The sequence below is a fragment of the Dipteris shenzhenensis genome, chromosome 3, assembly GCF_047967505.1.
Source record: "Dipteris shenzhenensis isolate YYH24624 ecotype China chromosome 3, Dip_SZ_1.0, whole genome shotgun sequence".
Classification (NCBI taxonomy): Eukaryota; Viridiplantae; Streptophyta; class Polypodiopsida; order Gleicheniales; family Dipteridaceae; genus Dipteris; species Dipteris shenzhenensis.
In genome coordinates, this window is record NC_141598.1 from 8,839,013 (window position 1) to 8,854,071 (window position 15,059).

Genomic DNA, 15,059 nt, shown 5'->3' on the forward strand with positions numbered 1-15,059 from the left:
TTACTAAACCATTCTTGAGCGATCGTTGAGGCGTGTGTAAAGAGGGTGCCCATGGGTGGGTGCTCAATTTTTGAAAGCCCATGATGTGGAGCTGGTGTTCAGACTATCCAAGACTCTTTATGGATGCCCACACATTGGGTTGCACTTGGGGACCGTTTGGCGGTGGGTAAACAATCCTTCTTTTTTTGGGTTGTACTGAAATTGAAAGTTGCCAAAAAACGCCCTCATATGGGGTGATCAAGATAAACAACCTTATGTTTGGGGGTTGTATCGAAATTGAAAGTGCCAATAGCGCCCCTAGGGCTCCGGCACATACACAAGCACACTTTCTAGCAACTCGGTCTAAGCGAGTGTAAAATGCCTTATATCACCTTCATGGAGGACACACTTCTTTCTATCATTTGAGGCACACCCCCACACACCCACACACACACACACTCACAAACGGACCCCAAAGAGACTACATAAAAGCCCGCCCTTTCCCGCCAGCAACTTCGCCGACTGTTCAGACATCTGCTCATTGCGCGGAGGCTTTGTACACACTCATTCACGGGGAGTGAATCCTCTTGGAGTCCAAAAACAGAATCTGGAAGCAGGTAGATGCATTTACGCAATTCGTAAAAGATTGCAAGCTTGCTTATGAGATCGTAGTGCCTCACGTTTAGCAAATCCTAAGCAGGAGGGCACATGGATCCCACGAGGCATTGTTGAACTAGGAACGATTCGGGAGAGCCCGGTTGCGGTGATTGAGAAATTGTAGGGTAATGGATTGGGATAGAAACCCTCGATATTAGTGTTAGTGTCTAGACCCAAAAAAAAAACGGAGATCAATGAGCTCAAGCGGAGAACCGGGGCTGGAGCATTCACTTCTTTGGAACGGACACCTCCAGCTGCGTTCGATTGAGAACTTGATTTATCTAGCGTATGCATGCTACGTTGCTCACATATTTCTAGTTCATTCCCTTGTCCAACGTCGGGTTGCATTGTGGAAGCATCTGCATTGCTTAAGTCGTAGGTAGGGAATCGCAGCAAATTGAAAGCTTGTGGCAGCCGACTAGAAGTACATGCTGAGATTGCGAGAAAGGGTTTGGAAATATATCCTTTTGTTGGCAACACTTGGCTTGCAAAAGCAAGGGAAGTGCATACAAGTTCTTAATTTGACAATGTGCACATGACTAAGGAACTCGTACAGCACTAACTCTAAACTATCATATCCAGGATCATAGACTTTGAAAGGCCTAAGTTGACGACACCCTCTAAGACATCCCTAGCAGCCTACACCCAATCTGGACACATCCCTGGCCATATCAGCTCCACACTCTTCACCCCAACAGGCCTGAAAGAGGCCAGCAACAAATTACAGAACTGCAAGGCCAAGGATCATGAATGTCTTCAAGAGAACTCCTGACCCATGGTTTGGGAATACTCGCTCTGATCACACGGCTGCCCCATTTCCTGGACGATCAATACCATTGTCCAGAATCCTGAGCCACAAGGGAGTCAGGACCCCATGGATGCATACACCTTGCAGATCCATGTGGAGGTCTGGGCTGCCAAGAGGGCAGCACACATAGACAGCAGCAGATAAGCCTGCCACCTGGGCAGATCTGCAGCTGTGGTTGGCTGCCAGGTAGGCCACATAATTGGCCGCAATGCGGGCAGCATATTCAGATGCCATGTGTCGTAGCAGAATTGGCTTAGGTTTGGTTGGCACAGGGCAGCAATGAGCCCAGCCAGGAATAGCTGGATGAATGGACTTTGTAGGGGTTTATAGGCAGGTCAAGGCCTACATAAATGTCCAGACCAGGGGCATATTCAGCCACGTGGGTTTCAGGCATATCCAAAGATCAGTTGGACTTATAGAGGCTGGCTGATGCATGATTTGGGTTGGGCGTTAGGGCCTGGGTGGGCCTTTGTGGGGTCGGTAGCTCAGCCCTCTACAAGGTTGGTTGCCGGTTGATTGGCCAGTCAGCCCATACCTAGGGGGGGAGAAGGCAGCCAACTCCCTCCCATAAATAGAGTCAATTGGGCCTCATTGTACCAATCCACCACTTGAAGCCACTGATAAAGCCCTAGAAGGCATGCGACCAGGGAGGGAGTAGGCAGGTGCAGGAGTCTCTAGATGTTGAGTTTTGCTCATAGATAGCAGCCCAGGGCTGTAGGCACGTCCGCCCCCCGGTTGCCTACATGTGGAGTGACATGAGAGTGCATCTAATTGCGATTAGGGTTGTCTATAGGCTGGAGTTTACTGATTGCGGAGGTATTCTGTAGAGTGGTGTCGTGGATTGTGGCTGTCATGTAGATCACTTTTTTTCATTGTGGTTGTAATTTGCTGTGAACTTGCTTCTTGGACCACTTGGTCTTATTTTGGTGTACATGGCTTGTGGGCCAAGCAAGTCAATTCCAACAGCTGCAAGAGTATGCTACTCCATATAGTTGCACATGCCGAAGTTAGAGTATTATTTCTGGGCAAAAGCTGGCCCTTGATGGCGTTTTTTAATGCTGGCAGCTCACTCCATGTAGTACCACATACAATTACACATTACAGGGGCAACCCTCTCCTTTTTCAAGTTGTTGAAGTGCTGCTATCTATTGCTCCAAAACTGCAGTGTGTGTATTGCTACTCTTGGACAAAGCTGAAAACTTCACACTTGCCTACGGGATAGCCACTGATCTTTTACTCTTGAAAGAGGAAGCTCAGAAAGGACCTCTCTCTCTCCCTCTCTCTCTCTCTCTCTTCTTTTGCCTAAAAGGGAGATTTTCCTCTTGCAAGGTTATGAATCGTCAAGAAAATATCCTGACCACACACAAGGCAATATGGGCACTGTATCTTCTCAAGGGAGTGGGTTGCGGGAGTAAGCGGATTGGCTCCTGGAATGCCAACAATGATGTTGGGAGATGCGGATTGATTATACATGTTGAATTTCAAGAAATCTATCATTATGTTATGGGTTCTTTGAATGTGAATGATGATGTGGTGAATTTCTAAATTTCTAATGTGATCGAGTAATTAATTCAAGTGGAATAATTGAAATCTGACTGGGTAATTACGTTTCTCTGCATGATTTTGAACACTGGATGATCCGATTTTTTCGTGTGTGTGGAGACGCATAGTTGGCATCCAGGTTGTACTTGAAGAGGGATAATCTGTCCATCTTAGACTGATCTGGAGTAACATTTTGTGACTCGTGTAGACCAACATCTCTCGCTTCCCTCTCAAACGAGCCAGAAGGAAAATAATGCCAAAGCAGGTAGCCTGTTGGCATCCATGTCCATGACCATTTGTATCCATTTGATCATGTGGAAGGTTTGATCCAACTTAAAAGGGGATGCTCCAATCTCTGCCTGCATGGTCTAGTCACTAGTGTTGAGCTGAGGGTTTACTATGAGTAATGTGGGGGAGTATCATGACCTGTAGCCACCCTCCACCATACCTGGATATGGGCTGATACAAAAGGTATTTCTCAAGCTCCACGTGCACAAGTGGACAGTGTCATGGCTGCCCTGATTGCTTTCAAAAGCTGTGCTAAACTGAGTGGCAAAATAGGACACAAGCCCCTACAACTCTCTGTCTCTGTGGCATGCCCCTGTGAGGGGCTTGAGTGGTTACCTGAAGATTGAGACAATGGCCCCAAAGGGTACTTAATAGAGGAGAGGGCAAGTCTGTCTCTGCAGATCCGGACCGACCTGGCCAGAATGCTGGCCCACCCCAATAGGGGCCTCCTTGCTGACTGGATGGACCCCTTCCTGGGGCCGACTATATAAGGCCACACATAGGCCACTCATCTCAGCCCCGTTTGGGCTCATGGATATGCTCAATCTAGGCTTCGTCCATGTCTTCCTTCTGTTTTTAAATTTTTTTGTTACCTCTTTTTTCTTCTCTTTCTTTTTCTCTTTTATTTTCAGTGTAGATTTTTTGGACTTTTAAGAGTGGAACTGTACTTTGGTACGGCTATGCATGAGGTTGAAGGTAGTTTGCAAGTGGAGGGCATGGCTTTTGCATTGTGCTTACAACACGTTGCCTGAAGTTTCAGAAAACCTCTGGGAAGTTTACTTATTAAAAGAAATGCATACATATCAAGGACATTAGTGTTCAGAGGTCCTAAAGAAGAACTGTCAATGCAGCTCACTCTCGCCTTTCTTTCATGTCCATGGAAGGTTTTGTTGCTTTCATAGCCAGCTTAATTTGTCCCACTAGCTGATGACTCAATTTCTTTTAAGATTGGAAGATTTTTTGGACTTTTAAGAGTGGAACTGTACTTTGGTACGGCTATGCATGAGGTTGAAGGTAGTTTGCAATTGGAGGGTATGGCTTCTGCATTGTGCTTACAACACGTTGCCTGAAGTTTCAGAAAACCTCTGGGAAGTTTACTTATTGAAAGAAATGCATACATATCAAGGGCATTAGTGTTCAGAGGTCCAAAAGAAGAACTGTGAATGCAGCTCACTCTCGCCTTTCTTTCATGTCCATGGAAGGTTTTGTTGCTTTCATAGCGAGCTTAATTTGCCCCACTAGCTGATGACTCATTTCTTCACTTTGGGCCTAGTACTTGAACAATAAATTTATACCTTGGCACCATAGACCCATACTCAAACTATTAAAAGTGGCAGCGGAAGATGCAAGCAAATTGAAGCTACAGAATCACACAGAGACAACAAGATGTGCCACAAACAGATCTGCTGTAACTCAGCCCATAAACCAGGGCAGCAACTGTAATACAAGGAGTCCTGAACAGGATGAGAAACAGGAGCTGCAGAAGGGGCTGAACTGGAGCAGAGGATAAGGGCACAAGGAGGCTGCAGCCTGAGAGCACGGAGGCTGGAGGAGCCTGAAGCGAGGAGGCAGGAGCCTGGGAACGAGGAGGCTAGAGGAGCCTGAAGCGAGGAGGCAGGAGCCTGGGAACGAGGAGACTGGAGGAGCCCGGAGCGAGGAGGCAGGAGCCTGGGAAAGAATGAGGGATCTGCAGAGGGAGCGTGGGCAGCCAACAGGGCAGCTAAGGGGCTCAGGTAGGGACGGCCAGGAGCAGGCGATAACTGGAGCCCTGAGGAGCTGTTGGAGTGGGTGAGTGAAATGAGGAGGGGGAGGGCCTTATATAGGGAAGGCCAGAGGGTCGGTCTAGTTGGCCTAGACCGACCAGCTTGGTCGGTCAGCCAACTGGGCCGACCAGCTGGTCGGCCAGGACCTGGTCGGCCTGGTCTACCCCCTCTGTCCCCCTGCTTCGGCCCTGTTGCGTGGGAGCTGGTGTGCGCCCTGTGGAGGCCTGGAGATGTCAGTCTCAACACCCCCTCTCAGCTCCAGGGTGTGGCACAAGACCCAGAGAGCTGGCATGACGCTGGAGAAGGGGAGAGGAAACAGGTTTGGTAAAAATGTCGGCGACGTTGTCGGTAGTGGTGCTGAAGAGGAGCAAAATGGTACCGTCAAGAACCTTCTCTCGAGTGTAGTGGTACTGAATTTCGATGTGTTTTGTCCGAGCATGGAAAACCGGATTGCGAGCAAGGGCGATACAGCTTTGATTGTCACAAAAAAGTGTGGTAGGAGTGTGTTGCTGAAAACCACAATCGAGAAGAAGGCGCCGAAGCCACACAGCCTCACAGGTGGCACTACACATAGCACGATACTCAGCCTCGGTGGAGGATAGGGCGACCGTGGGTTGTCGTTTACTGGACCAGGAGATAGCCGCAGAGCCAAAGGAGAAAATATAGCCCGTGGTAGAGCGGCGAGAATCGGGGTCGCCAGCCCAATCAGAGTCACTCCAACCTCGGAGAGTGAGCGGGGAAGGAGAGGAGCCACCGGCAGTATATAGGAGCCCGAAAGTAGAGGTCCTCTGAAGATAGCGGAGGAGACGTCGAGCAGCCTGCCAATGAGAAAGCGAAGGGGTTTGCATAAAGGTACTGAGGGTGCCGACAGAGAAGCCGAGATCCAGTCGAGTGTTAAGTAGCCAGATAAGAGAACCAACAAGCTGGCGGTAGAGGGAGGCATCATGATAAGTAGTGGACCCAGAAGCAGAGAGTTTAGAGTTGGGATCCATGGGAGAAGTGATGGGCCGACAGTCAGCCATGTGGAAAGTTTCGAGGAGCTCGTGAACATAGCGCTGCTGAGAGACAAAATACCCCCTCTTGGTCTGTCAAATCTCAAGACCCAAGAAAAAATGGAGGAGGCCCATATCCGTCATCTCAAATTCAGTTTGAAGAGCAACTTTAATGGCAAGGATATGATTGGTATGACTCCCAGTAAGAATCAGATCATCCACATAAAGAATGATGAAGGTATGAAGCTGTCCTTCATGAAAGAGATAAAGATTGGGATCAGCCAGAGAGCGATGAAGCCCTTGGCGGCAGAAGAAGGTATCAATACGTTGATTCCAGGCCCTAGGAGCTTGCTTGAGACCGTAGAGGGCCTTGCGAAGGCGACAGACCATGGAAGGAGAATGAGAATCAATGAAGCCGGGTGGCTGATCCACATATACCTCTTCTTGAAGATCACCATTCAAAAACGCAGATTTGACGTCCATTTGAAAAATGGGCCACTGATGGTGGGCCGCAAGAGCAAGGATTGTTCGGATGGTGCTCATCCGGGCGGTAGGTGCAAAGGTCTCCCCATAGTCGATGCCGGGTCGTTGGGCATAGCCTTTAGCCACCAGCCGAGCTTTATACTTGTCGATAGAACCATCGGAGGCGTACTTTGTTTTGAATATCCACCGGACACCGATTACGGAACGGTGTGAGGGACGAGGAACAAGGTCCGAGGTATGGTTCCGAAGAAGAGCATGAATTTCCGCTTCCATAGCCTGTTTCCAATGAGGCTGGGCCAGAGCCTGAGGAACGGTAGTGGGCTCGCGAGTGGCGAGGATGCGAGACATAAGGGCGTAATTGACATGGAGGGGATCAGAAGAGGACGGTGGGGGGTGGCGATGAGAGCGACGAGGCCCATCATCAGGGTGTGGTTCGGAGTAGGGATCCTCAAGACCGGAGGAGCGGAGAGTATCAATGAGCCATCGCGGAACACGTACCGAGCGGGGTTCCAAGGGAGGAGCAGACGAGGGTGGAGCCGGAGAAGGAGGCGGAGGAGAGAGAATAGGAGGTGATGTAACGGGGGACGAGGCAGGTGGAGGGATAGAGGGCTCCGGGGCATCGGACGGATCTCCAAGAACAGGAGGAGAGTCGGAGGATGGCGGAAGGACCTGCTCGTCGAAAAGGACATCCCTGCTCACGGAGATAATGCGGCGGCGAGGATCATATAGGCGATATCCAGTGGAGACGGAGTTGTAGCCTACGAACAAGAGCTCGTGGGACTTAGGATCAAGCTTTCCACGATCAGATTTAGGATTATGAACATAAGCATCACAGCCAAATACCCGAAAATGGGAAACATCGGGCTTAGATCCATAGTAAGCCTGATAAGGGGTCATGCCTGGAACCGTTGATGTCGGAGAGCGGTTAAGAGTATGGATCGCTATCATCATGGCCTCAGCCCAGAGGGACTGAGGGAGCTGACTGTGAGTCAGCATTGTCCGAGCCATTTCAACGCCGGTACGATGTTTACGTTCAACCACGCCATTATCAGAAGGGGTACCTGTGTTGGCAAATTCCCGTTTGACACCATTACTTAAGAACCGATCAAACTCGAGAGAGGTGAACTCACCACCCTTATCAGCACGAAGAATTTTGAGCGAGTGGTTGGATTCTTTCTCGACCAGGGCCAGCCGGGTTTGGAAACGACTGAAAGCTAGATCCTTGTGGGAAAGAAAATAGATCCAAGAATAGCGACTGAAGTCATAAACAAGGAGCATGTAGTACGAGGCTCCCCCCCGTGACATAACCTGCATAGGGCCGCATAGGTCGAGGTGAACAAGACCAAGCGGAACGGTGGCACGGCGAGAGGCATGACGGGCGAACGGCTCGCGATGTTGTTTGCCCAATATACAAGAGGGACAGAGACCTTGGCGAGTGCCGACGTTAGGGAGGCCGAGGACAAGCTGGTCACGGAATGCACGATGGAGAGCATCAATGTGTAGATGACCAAACCGATAGTGCCAAAGGTCGCCAAGGGAGGTGCCTGTAAGGGAGGGAAGGGCGACAAGCTTGTAGATACCATTGGTAGAATGGCCGGTCCAAACCGGCTGTCCGGTAGCACGATCGCGGATGGTAACAGAGGCCGCTTCAAACTCGACCTTCATATTGTTTTGACAAATCCGATGAACCGAAAGGAGATGAAAGCCGAGAGACGGAACATAAAGAACACGGGCTGAGAGGCCACCTCTTGCCTAGAGGAGGAGTTGGGGGTGGAGGAGGCAGAGGAGGAGGAAGGGGTTGCTATGACAGAAAGGGGAGCGGGAGGGGGTGGGTGAGGGAGAGGGGTGATGGATGCTACAGCGGGAGGTGGGGTGGAGGGGACGGAGGATGCGAGGGAGGGGGGTGGGTGGAGGGGACGGAGGATGCGAGGGAGGGGGGTGGGTGGAGGGGATGGAGGATGCGAGGGAGGGGGGTGGGTGGAGGGGAGAGAATAGGCAGGGGAGGACGGCTCACCGAAGAGGCTATCGACGAACCTATTGTAACTCTAGTGCCCCTTTGTTGCACCGGCTTCTGTGGTCCTGCGGCCTCTACCTTGGGTGGTAGGGGCCTGGTATATGGGGCAGCTGACACCGGAACCTTGGAGTATCCCGCAGCCTGCTGCTGAACCTGTGTACCTTGGGCCCCAGTCCCCTGAGGATCCTTCGGAAGGTCGAAGAAGTATCATCCATTAGCGTCTGAGGGTGCGTTTAGGGAGTGCTCCTTGTGTGGACATCGTGCGCCTGGGAAGTAGCCTCGCTCTCTGCCCACAAGTTCTCCTTCGCCTTTGCCTTTCTTTAGCGATTCTGCTCGCCTTGCTTTCTTCGCTTTTTCTTTTTCTTCCCAAGTTTGGTCCACCTCCCCTCTGATGGCTCCACCTCAAGGGGTATGGGGCTCGTGCTATTGATGTTGTTGATGCTGGTGCTGTTGGCTATAAGCCCGCTGAGGTCCCATTGCCTGTGGTGTACTTTGTGGGCTGTGGTGCCTCTGTTGTTTGGGGGGGGCTCGTGTGTCTGACCTCTAGGGCAATCTTGTGCCATGTGCCCCATCAATCTACATCGAAGGCACTAGCCCGGAAGCCTTGAGATCTCTACCCTTTGACGTAGCTTCCCCCCGTCTAGATCTCTACCCTCTGAAGTAGATCTCCTTGGGAGTGACTCTAGTCACTTCTCCACTAGCGAGAGTCTGGGGACCCCGTCCTCCGCTACAACCGCAGTTGCTGTGGCCGGTGGGGACTCCAACACTGTGCCAAAAGCTCGACCAATGGATGGGAGGATACCCCTATACTCTCTTGGGAGCCCGGGAAAGCGGGGGATGCGATGTGTCGTGTCCATATCCTCTACGTTGAATCCATGGTACCACGGGAAAAGATACACCAAGTGAGGGCCGAGGAAGATCGGGCTCCACTCCACAAGGGTTAGGGTGGTATCCGGAGAGCACAGCTGAAGGAGAAAGATGCCCCTTCCATAGATGGTGACCTCCTGAATGCGATCACCCTCCAGTGCCAAGCTCGCTGGATCCAGGCACGCACCAGTCGCCTCGTAGGTGTGAGGCCCACGATCCTGCCTATCACTGCATTGTCCTGCAATGATTGAACTGCATGTTGCACCTGTTTCTTATCTTTTGGGAAGAGAAGGACCTTAAGGGCAGTGGGATTCGAGGGTGCTCCCATGAGAGCCCCTCTGGCTAGACAAGGCTCACTGCCAAGAACTTCCTCTCCAATATAAGGCAAATAACCACCGCTGCAAAAAGGAAAAGAGGCGGAAGAGGGAAAGGATAAAGGGAAAGGGCAACCGCCACCTCTGATTGAAGGAATTTCCAGCCAAAGTATGGGATGTCACAAAGGGAAAAAGGCCTCGCCAGTCACCAAAAGCTGAGTCGAAGATCTCCTTGAGGAGGCGAGGTGAAGCAAGGAGGGCCGTGGAAGGGTAATGAGGGAGGCAGGAGAGGCACGGAGGGGGAGGAGGAAGAGGGAAGGCAGTGATGGAGGAGCGTGAGCAGCTCAAAATTGCCCAAGTTGAATTGAGTTGTCCAGCCCTTGAGCGTGGACCTCTCTGGTGCAACAGTGTGCGCCATTTTGAAATAATGGCATACGAGAATTAAAGCAAGCTTTTGTGAAAATGTTTGGTACCAATGCCAAGCTGCACATTGTGTCTGGGTACTAGGTGGACACTAAACTTGAAATTTGCATGGCTCACCGTGCAACAAACACATGCTTTTGATCCTTATAGTATGAACCTACACAAAAACAACAGGTTCAGAATATTAATCATGAAAACAAAATCGTTGTGGCCTTTTAATTTCAAGTGTTCGTGTACTGCATCCTCACCTGTGTGTATGATTCTGTGTTGAAGTTATCATGATTCTTGTCTGCCAGGCAAAGCATTTGCTTGAGGGCATGAAGGTGTAAAGAAAAGACTACTATCTTAGATTCTTATAGACTAAAAGGATTACCAATAGTGCACCCTGCTGAAGCACTGCTATCAATACCATTGCAACAAGACAAAAAAGCATCATGACAATCTAGGAATCGTTGTTTTCCCCAGAAACAAGTAAATGAGAGATTATGGCGACAATTGTGAAAAGATTGATGAAACAATAATTTCATACAAATTACATGAAGCCTTTAAAGATTCCATGCCATCATTGCATGCTTTCTTTGTACCTTGAAACAGGTTGGGAATTTTTCGCTGGTGTGTTACTGATCTAAATTGTCAAAATTTTGGAATCAAAATTTTTTTTCGTGGTCATTTTAGTTGAGTTTAGACACCTTCCGTTGATTGTGATTATTCTGCTTATGGACTTTCATGTTGTCTGGAGCTATTTCGGTCATCAAACAAGCAGATAACTCTAAAGATCGGTTGTGATAAGTTTCCTATGATGGTTATAGGTTAATTCAGTCTACAACATTGACAGAGGAGAGTTAGATCAGGATATGGATGAAGAGAATGAAGAATTGGAAAGTACTGAAGAATCAGATGGAGGTAGTGATTTTGATGAAGATGCTTATTCTTTTTCTGAGCAGGAGGGGAACACAGAGGTAAGAGATCTCATAATTCAGATTTGCAGTCTTATGCCCTCTGTTTTGCTGTAGTCAGTGAAGGGCTTTGATCTGCTTGTGGCAGTTTATGAACTCTTTATCAAATGCAGGTTCAACTGACAGACGAAGAAATTCAAGATTTAATTGATCAGCTTTTGCAAGTTGAGAGTAAGGTAAAGCAATCTTTCTTGTCATAGTACCTACTCGCTCCTATGTGTGATGGAGCTTATGGTTTTCAACCTTGTAAATGACTGTAGTGAAATTGAAACTGCACTATTTGTTGTGTTTTTAGAGGATGAGTTTGGGCGTGTTCTTGGATTCATCTAGATATAAGTCTTTGCCATATTAGCGGTCATGCAAATTTCATGTCGTGAAGTCTATTAATCAAAGAGATTGAGGGATGACTAGCATCTCCTCCCCTATGACCACCCAAATATTATACAATGTAGATACTTCGGCTCGTGGATACATGTGGAGAGATACGGTAGTAGTGTGGGGCGACTTACACTACCCTATCTCTAGTGGCTACCCTATCTCTAGTATCTTCATTGTGTGCATGCTATGGATTGCAAAGCAAGGAGTTCCCTTGCATGCTTGACACCGATCTTCTCTGAAGATGTTTGATGCAAAGATTGGGGAATACATGCGCCCCATAGACAACATCGATGGTCAATGGGGATGTAGTAGCCAATAGGGGTGGAAACTCACTAGGGAAGTTGTGTTGGAAAGGTCACCTTTCCATCTGTAAGCCCCATATGAGGAGAGCATGGCGGAGGGAGACCTAGGGCAGAAGATGCCCAGAGAGAAAGAGAGAGAGAGGGGACTCCAGAAGTTGTCTCAGATAGCGACCATGTGCAGGAAAGGTGGCGAGGGCAAAAGTCCTTGGATCTAGCCTGGCAGGAGGCGCAGAAGGGCAGGGAGTCTACAAGGGTGTCCTTTGTCGCCTACCTTGTTTGGCCTCTACATTGACGAGCTTGAGACAGTGATGCAGACATAGGGGGGTGTAGGTTGCTCTCTTGCAGGCACGCTGATCCAGATTTTGCTTTATGCAGATGATGTGGCTCTCTTGTCTTCCTCAGCAGAGGGGCTTCAGAGACACCTAGACGCACTACAGTCCTTTTGTGAGTCTCATGATTTGAAGGTCAACCTGGGTAAAACCAAGGTCATGATCTTCAATACATCTCGAGCCATCATGCGTCAGGAGTAGTTCACATTTGCGGGGTCATCTGTTGAGATAGTTTCATCATACACTTATCTTGGGGTTATCTTCTCTGGACCGAGCTTCACTATGAGACCCGCGATGCAGGCACGCTTGAGTAGAGGGTATGCCTCATACTGGCTCATTGAGTCTGACAACCTATGCTATGCACATAAGTTTAAGAAGTTTGTAATTCCACCCCACACCACACAGGGTGAGCTCCTGGGCTATTCTATCAGTCTTCCGCTGTGCATACCCTCTGTTGGTCGATTTCTAACAAGTTGAGCACTGATTTGTTAAACCGGCGGAACTTGATCGGCTTCATCAGTCACAAGGTGTTTGTGCACCGGAGACTCTAGTACATGAGCTTGAAGACAGTCCAAGATTGTATATATATGCTGCTTGCTGGTATTGTGATAAATTATTTCCAACTTAAGTGGTGCATTACATATCAGCTATCTTTTCTAAGCATTTTTGCTTAGAATGCTCATTTGGGAGGGACTAAAATGAAATACTATAGTTTTTACAAGCAGTTGTAGCTTGAATGAAGAGAATGTGGACTACTTTTTTGATTAGCTGTCTCTTTTTAGTGCTAGCCTTTATCATGGCCGAGTTTGCCTTCACTTCCGGAGTGCTGACAGAAACTGAGTTCGAAGACCTTTGTATATATAGATGCTTAGAGTATGTGTGGGTGTGCCGTTATGTATGGGTCAGAGCATGTGTTTATAATATAGTCCATACCCACCATTGTCATCGGTGGGGATGTCATAGGAGCTAGTCTTTGCTATACGCGATGGAGTTTTTTTGGTTTTCAACCTTGTGAGTTGTAACTGTCATGGGATTGAACTTGCACTATATGTTGTGTTTTTAGAGGATGAGTTTGTGCATGTTCTTGGATTCATCTAAATATATATTTCTTATTATGCTTTCTTTGCTTAGGTCATGTAAGTGTTTCGTAATAACTTCGTGATTGCTGTTTAGCTCATCTGTATCGCATGAAAATTATTGTAGGCAGCTGAAGCTCAAGAACTTCTCGAGGAAGAGTCTCTTGCTGTTCTCAAAGATGAAGTAAAGGCAGAACTTCACAACAAGCTTTCTGGATTGGAGGTAGTTGAATGTTATTTAGGTCATATCATTGGCGTTACCCTTGTTGTGGATTTGGAGAGTTGAAATATGTGATATTGGTTAATATGTATTGATCTTATGATTTTCAACAAGCAGCTAGATGTGGCAGTGGAAGAAGAAATTTCCACATACGTGGGTCAGTGGGTAGACGAACTTGATGATTTAGAGGATAAGAGTGCCCTTTTACAGGTGAGAACTAGCTACAAGAAGGGTTTTTTAAATTAAAGTTTCTGGCTGTACATATTTTAAATGCTAGTCTTACTCCAAAGTCTTTCAAAATTTATGCAAGGTGCGGGTTACAAAATTTTAAGATCAAAGTGGAGGGAAGCGAATACCGGTCTTTAGAACATTAGCTTCCGTCCGGGACTATTTCTGCTCTAATAATTGCATGTGGGTAGGAGCGTCTGGATGATGCTGGGATAGACCTTCCAGATCTTTTTAAATGGATAGAGAAGCAAGCACCTCAAGGTTGTACAACTGCGGCTTGGAAGAAAAGAACACATTGGGCTGGTCTCCATGCCAGTGAAGAAGCTGCTGATGCTGTCAGGAAGGCTGAAAAGGACTTAGAATCTCTGAGGCCCGTAAAAAGGTGATTGAAGAACTTATGTACTCGTACAAATAAAGTGATGTATATGTAAAAAGATGGGACCCTTATACCCTGAACTCTTATGAATACCTTCTAGCTGTCTGCTTGCCTTCTAGCCCTGTCTCTGTATGAACAGATGGCAGTGATGCCTTAGTGTTTTGCCTTGCATGCAGACACCATGGAAAATTTATGGAAGAAGGAGCAAGTGGGTTTTTGGAGAGGAAGTTCTCACAAATTGAAGGAGCTGATGCAGTAAACCAGAGTGCAGAGGGATGGGAATCCTTGGATGTTCTACTTGGAAATGAAGCAGATGCAGGGAAATTAACTGGTTTTGGTACTGACGCCTGGGCCTCTGTCTATTTGGCTGCTACACCCCAGCAAGCATCTCTCCTTGGCTTACCTGGGGCTGACCAAGTACGTGGATTTGCGTTCTGTTTTGTGTGTCATTCCATTGGAAAGATAAAAAGGCATTGTGCATCTGAAAGTTGCCAGTCAATGTGATAGAGTTCTGTTTCTGGGTGTGGCAGGTTGAGGAGATAGCAGATCTTGAGAAATGTATCAAGGATCCTTTTATCGCTGCAGCTTTGGCAGCAGAAAAAGAAGTTGGGCTTACAGAACAACAAAAGAAAAATATGAAAAAGGTAAGGAGAGATGTCACTGAAGGTCTAGGCTCGTCTTCAGGCTGTAGAATTTAGTTGATGTCTATTGGCACTTGACCCTTATAAAATTATTTTCAGGTCGAAGAAGAAGATGACATCAAGAAAGCTAGATTGATGCAAAGGGTTATTTTTAAATCAAAAAGAGCTGTGAGAAAAACAAAGATCCATAGCTCTTCCGATGTAGCTTCTGGACTTGAGCAGGTACTACCCGTCTTTTAATCAAGGTTGTGGTAAGGCCAAGCAGATTTCATTGTTTTCATCGGTCTATCCTTTCCTGGTGTCAGAAGAATGGTTGCTCTCACAAGAAACACTGTTTCAAGGTCTTCCACGCCTTTTTAAATTTTTGGCTTTGAGCTGTACCTTTCGTCATGTGTTAGAAGATAGGCCGACAGGAAGTGTAAT

General features: G+C 47.9%; 1 protein-coding gene across 1 annotated transcript in view; it reads left to right on the forward strand.

The window, feature by feature from the left end:
• Positions 1 to 323: 323 nt before the first annotated feature.
• Positions 324 to 15,059, forward strand: part of ATRX (P-loop containing nucleoside triphosphate hydrolases superfamily protein) — a 173,858-nt gene continuing 159,122 nt past the window's right edge. The window contains exons 1-9 of the mRNA XM_087373082.1: positions 324 to 596; positions 10,940 to 11,089; positions 11,200 to 11,262; positions 13,299 to 13,394; positions 13,509 to 13,601; positions 13,811 to 14,001; positions 14,172 to 14,412; positions 14,526 to 14,639; positions 14,736 to 14,858. Of these exons, the coding sequence (XP_087229208.1) occupies positions 10,985 to 11,089; positions 11,200 to 11,262; positions 13,299 to 13,394; positions 13,509 to 13,601; positions 13,811 to 14,001; positions 14,172 to 14,412; positions 14,526 to 14,639; positions 14,736 to 14,858 (1,026 nt within the window). The 5' untranslated portion in view covers positions 324 to 596; positions 10,940 to 10,984. The remainder of the gene's footprint in view (positions 597 to 10,939; positions 11,090 to 11,199; positions 11,263 to 13,298; positions 13,395 to 13,508; positions 13,602 to 13,810; positions 14,002 to 14,171; positions 14,413 to 14,525; positions 14,640 to 14,735; positions 14,859 to 15,059) is intronic.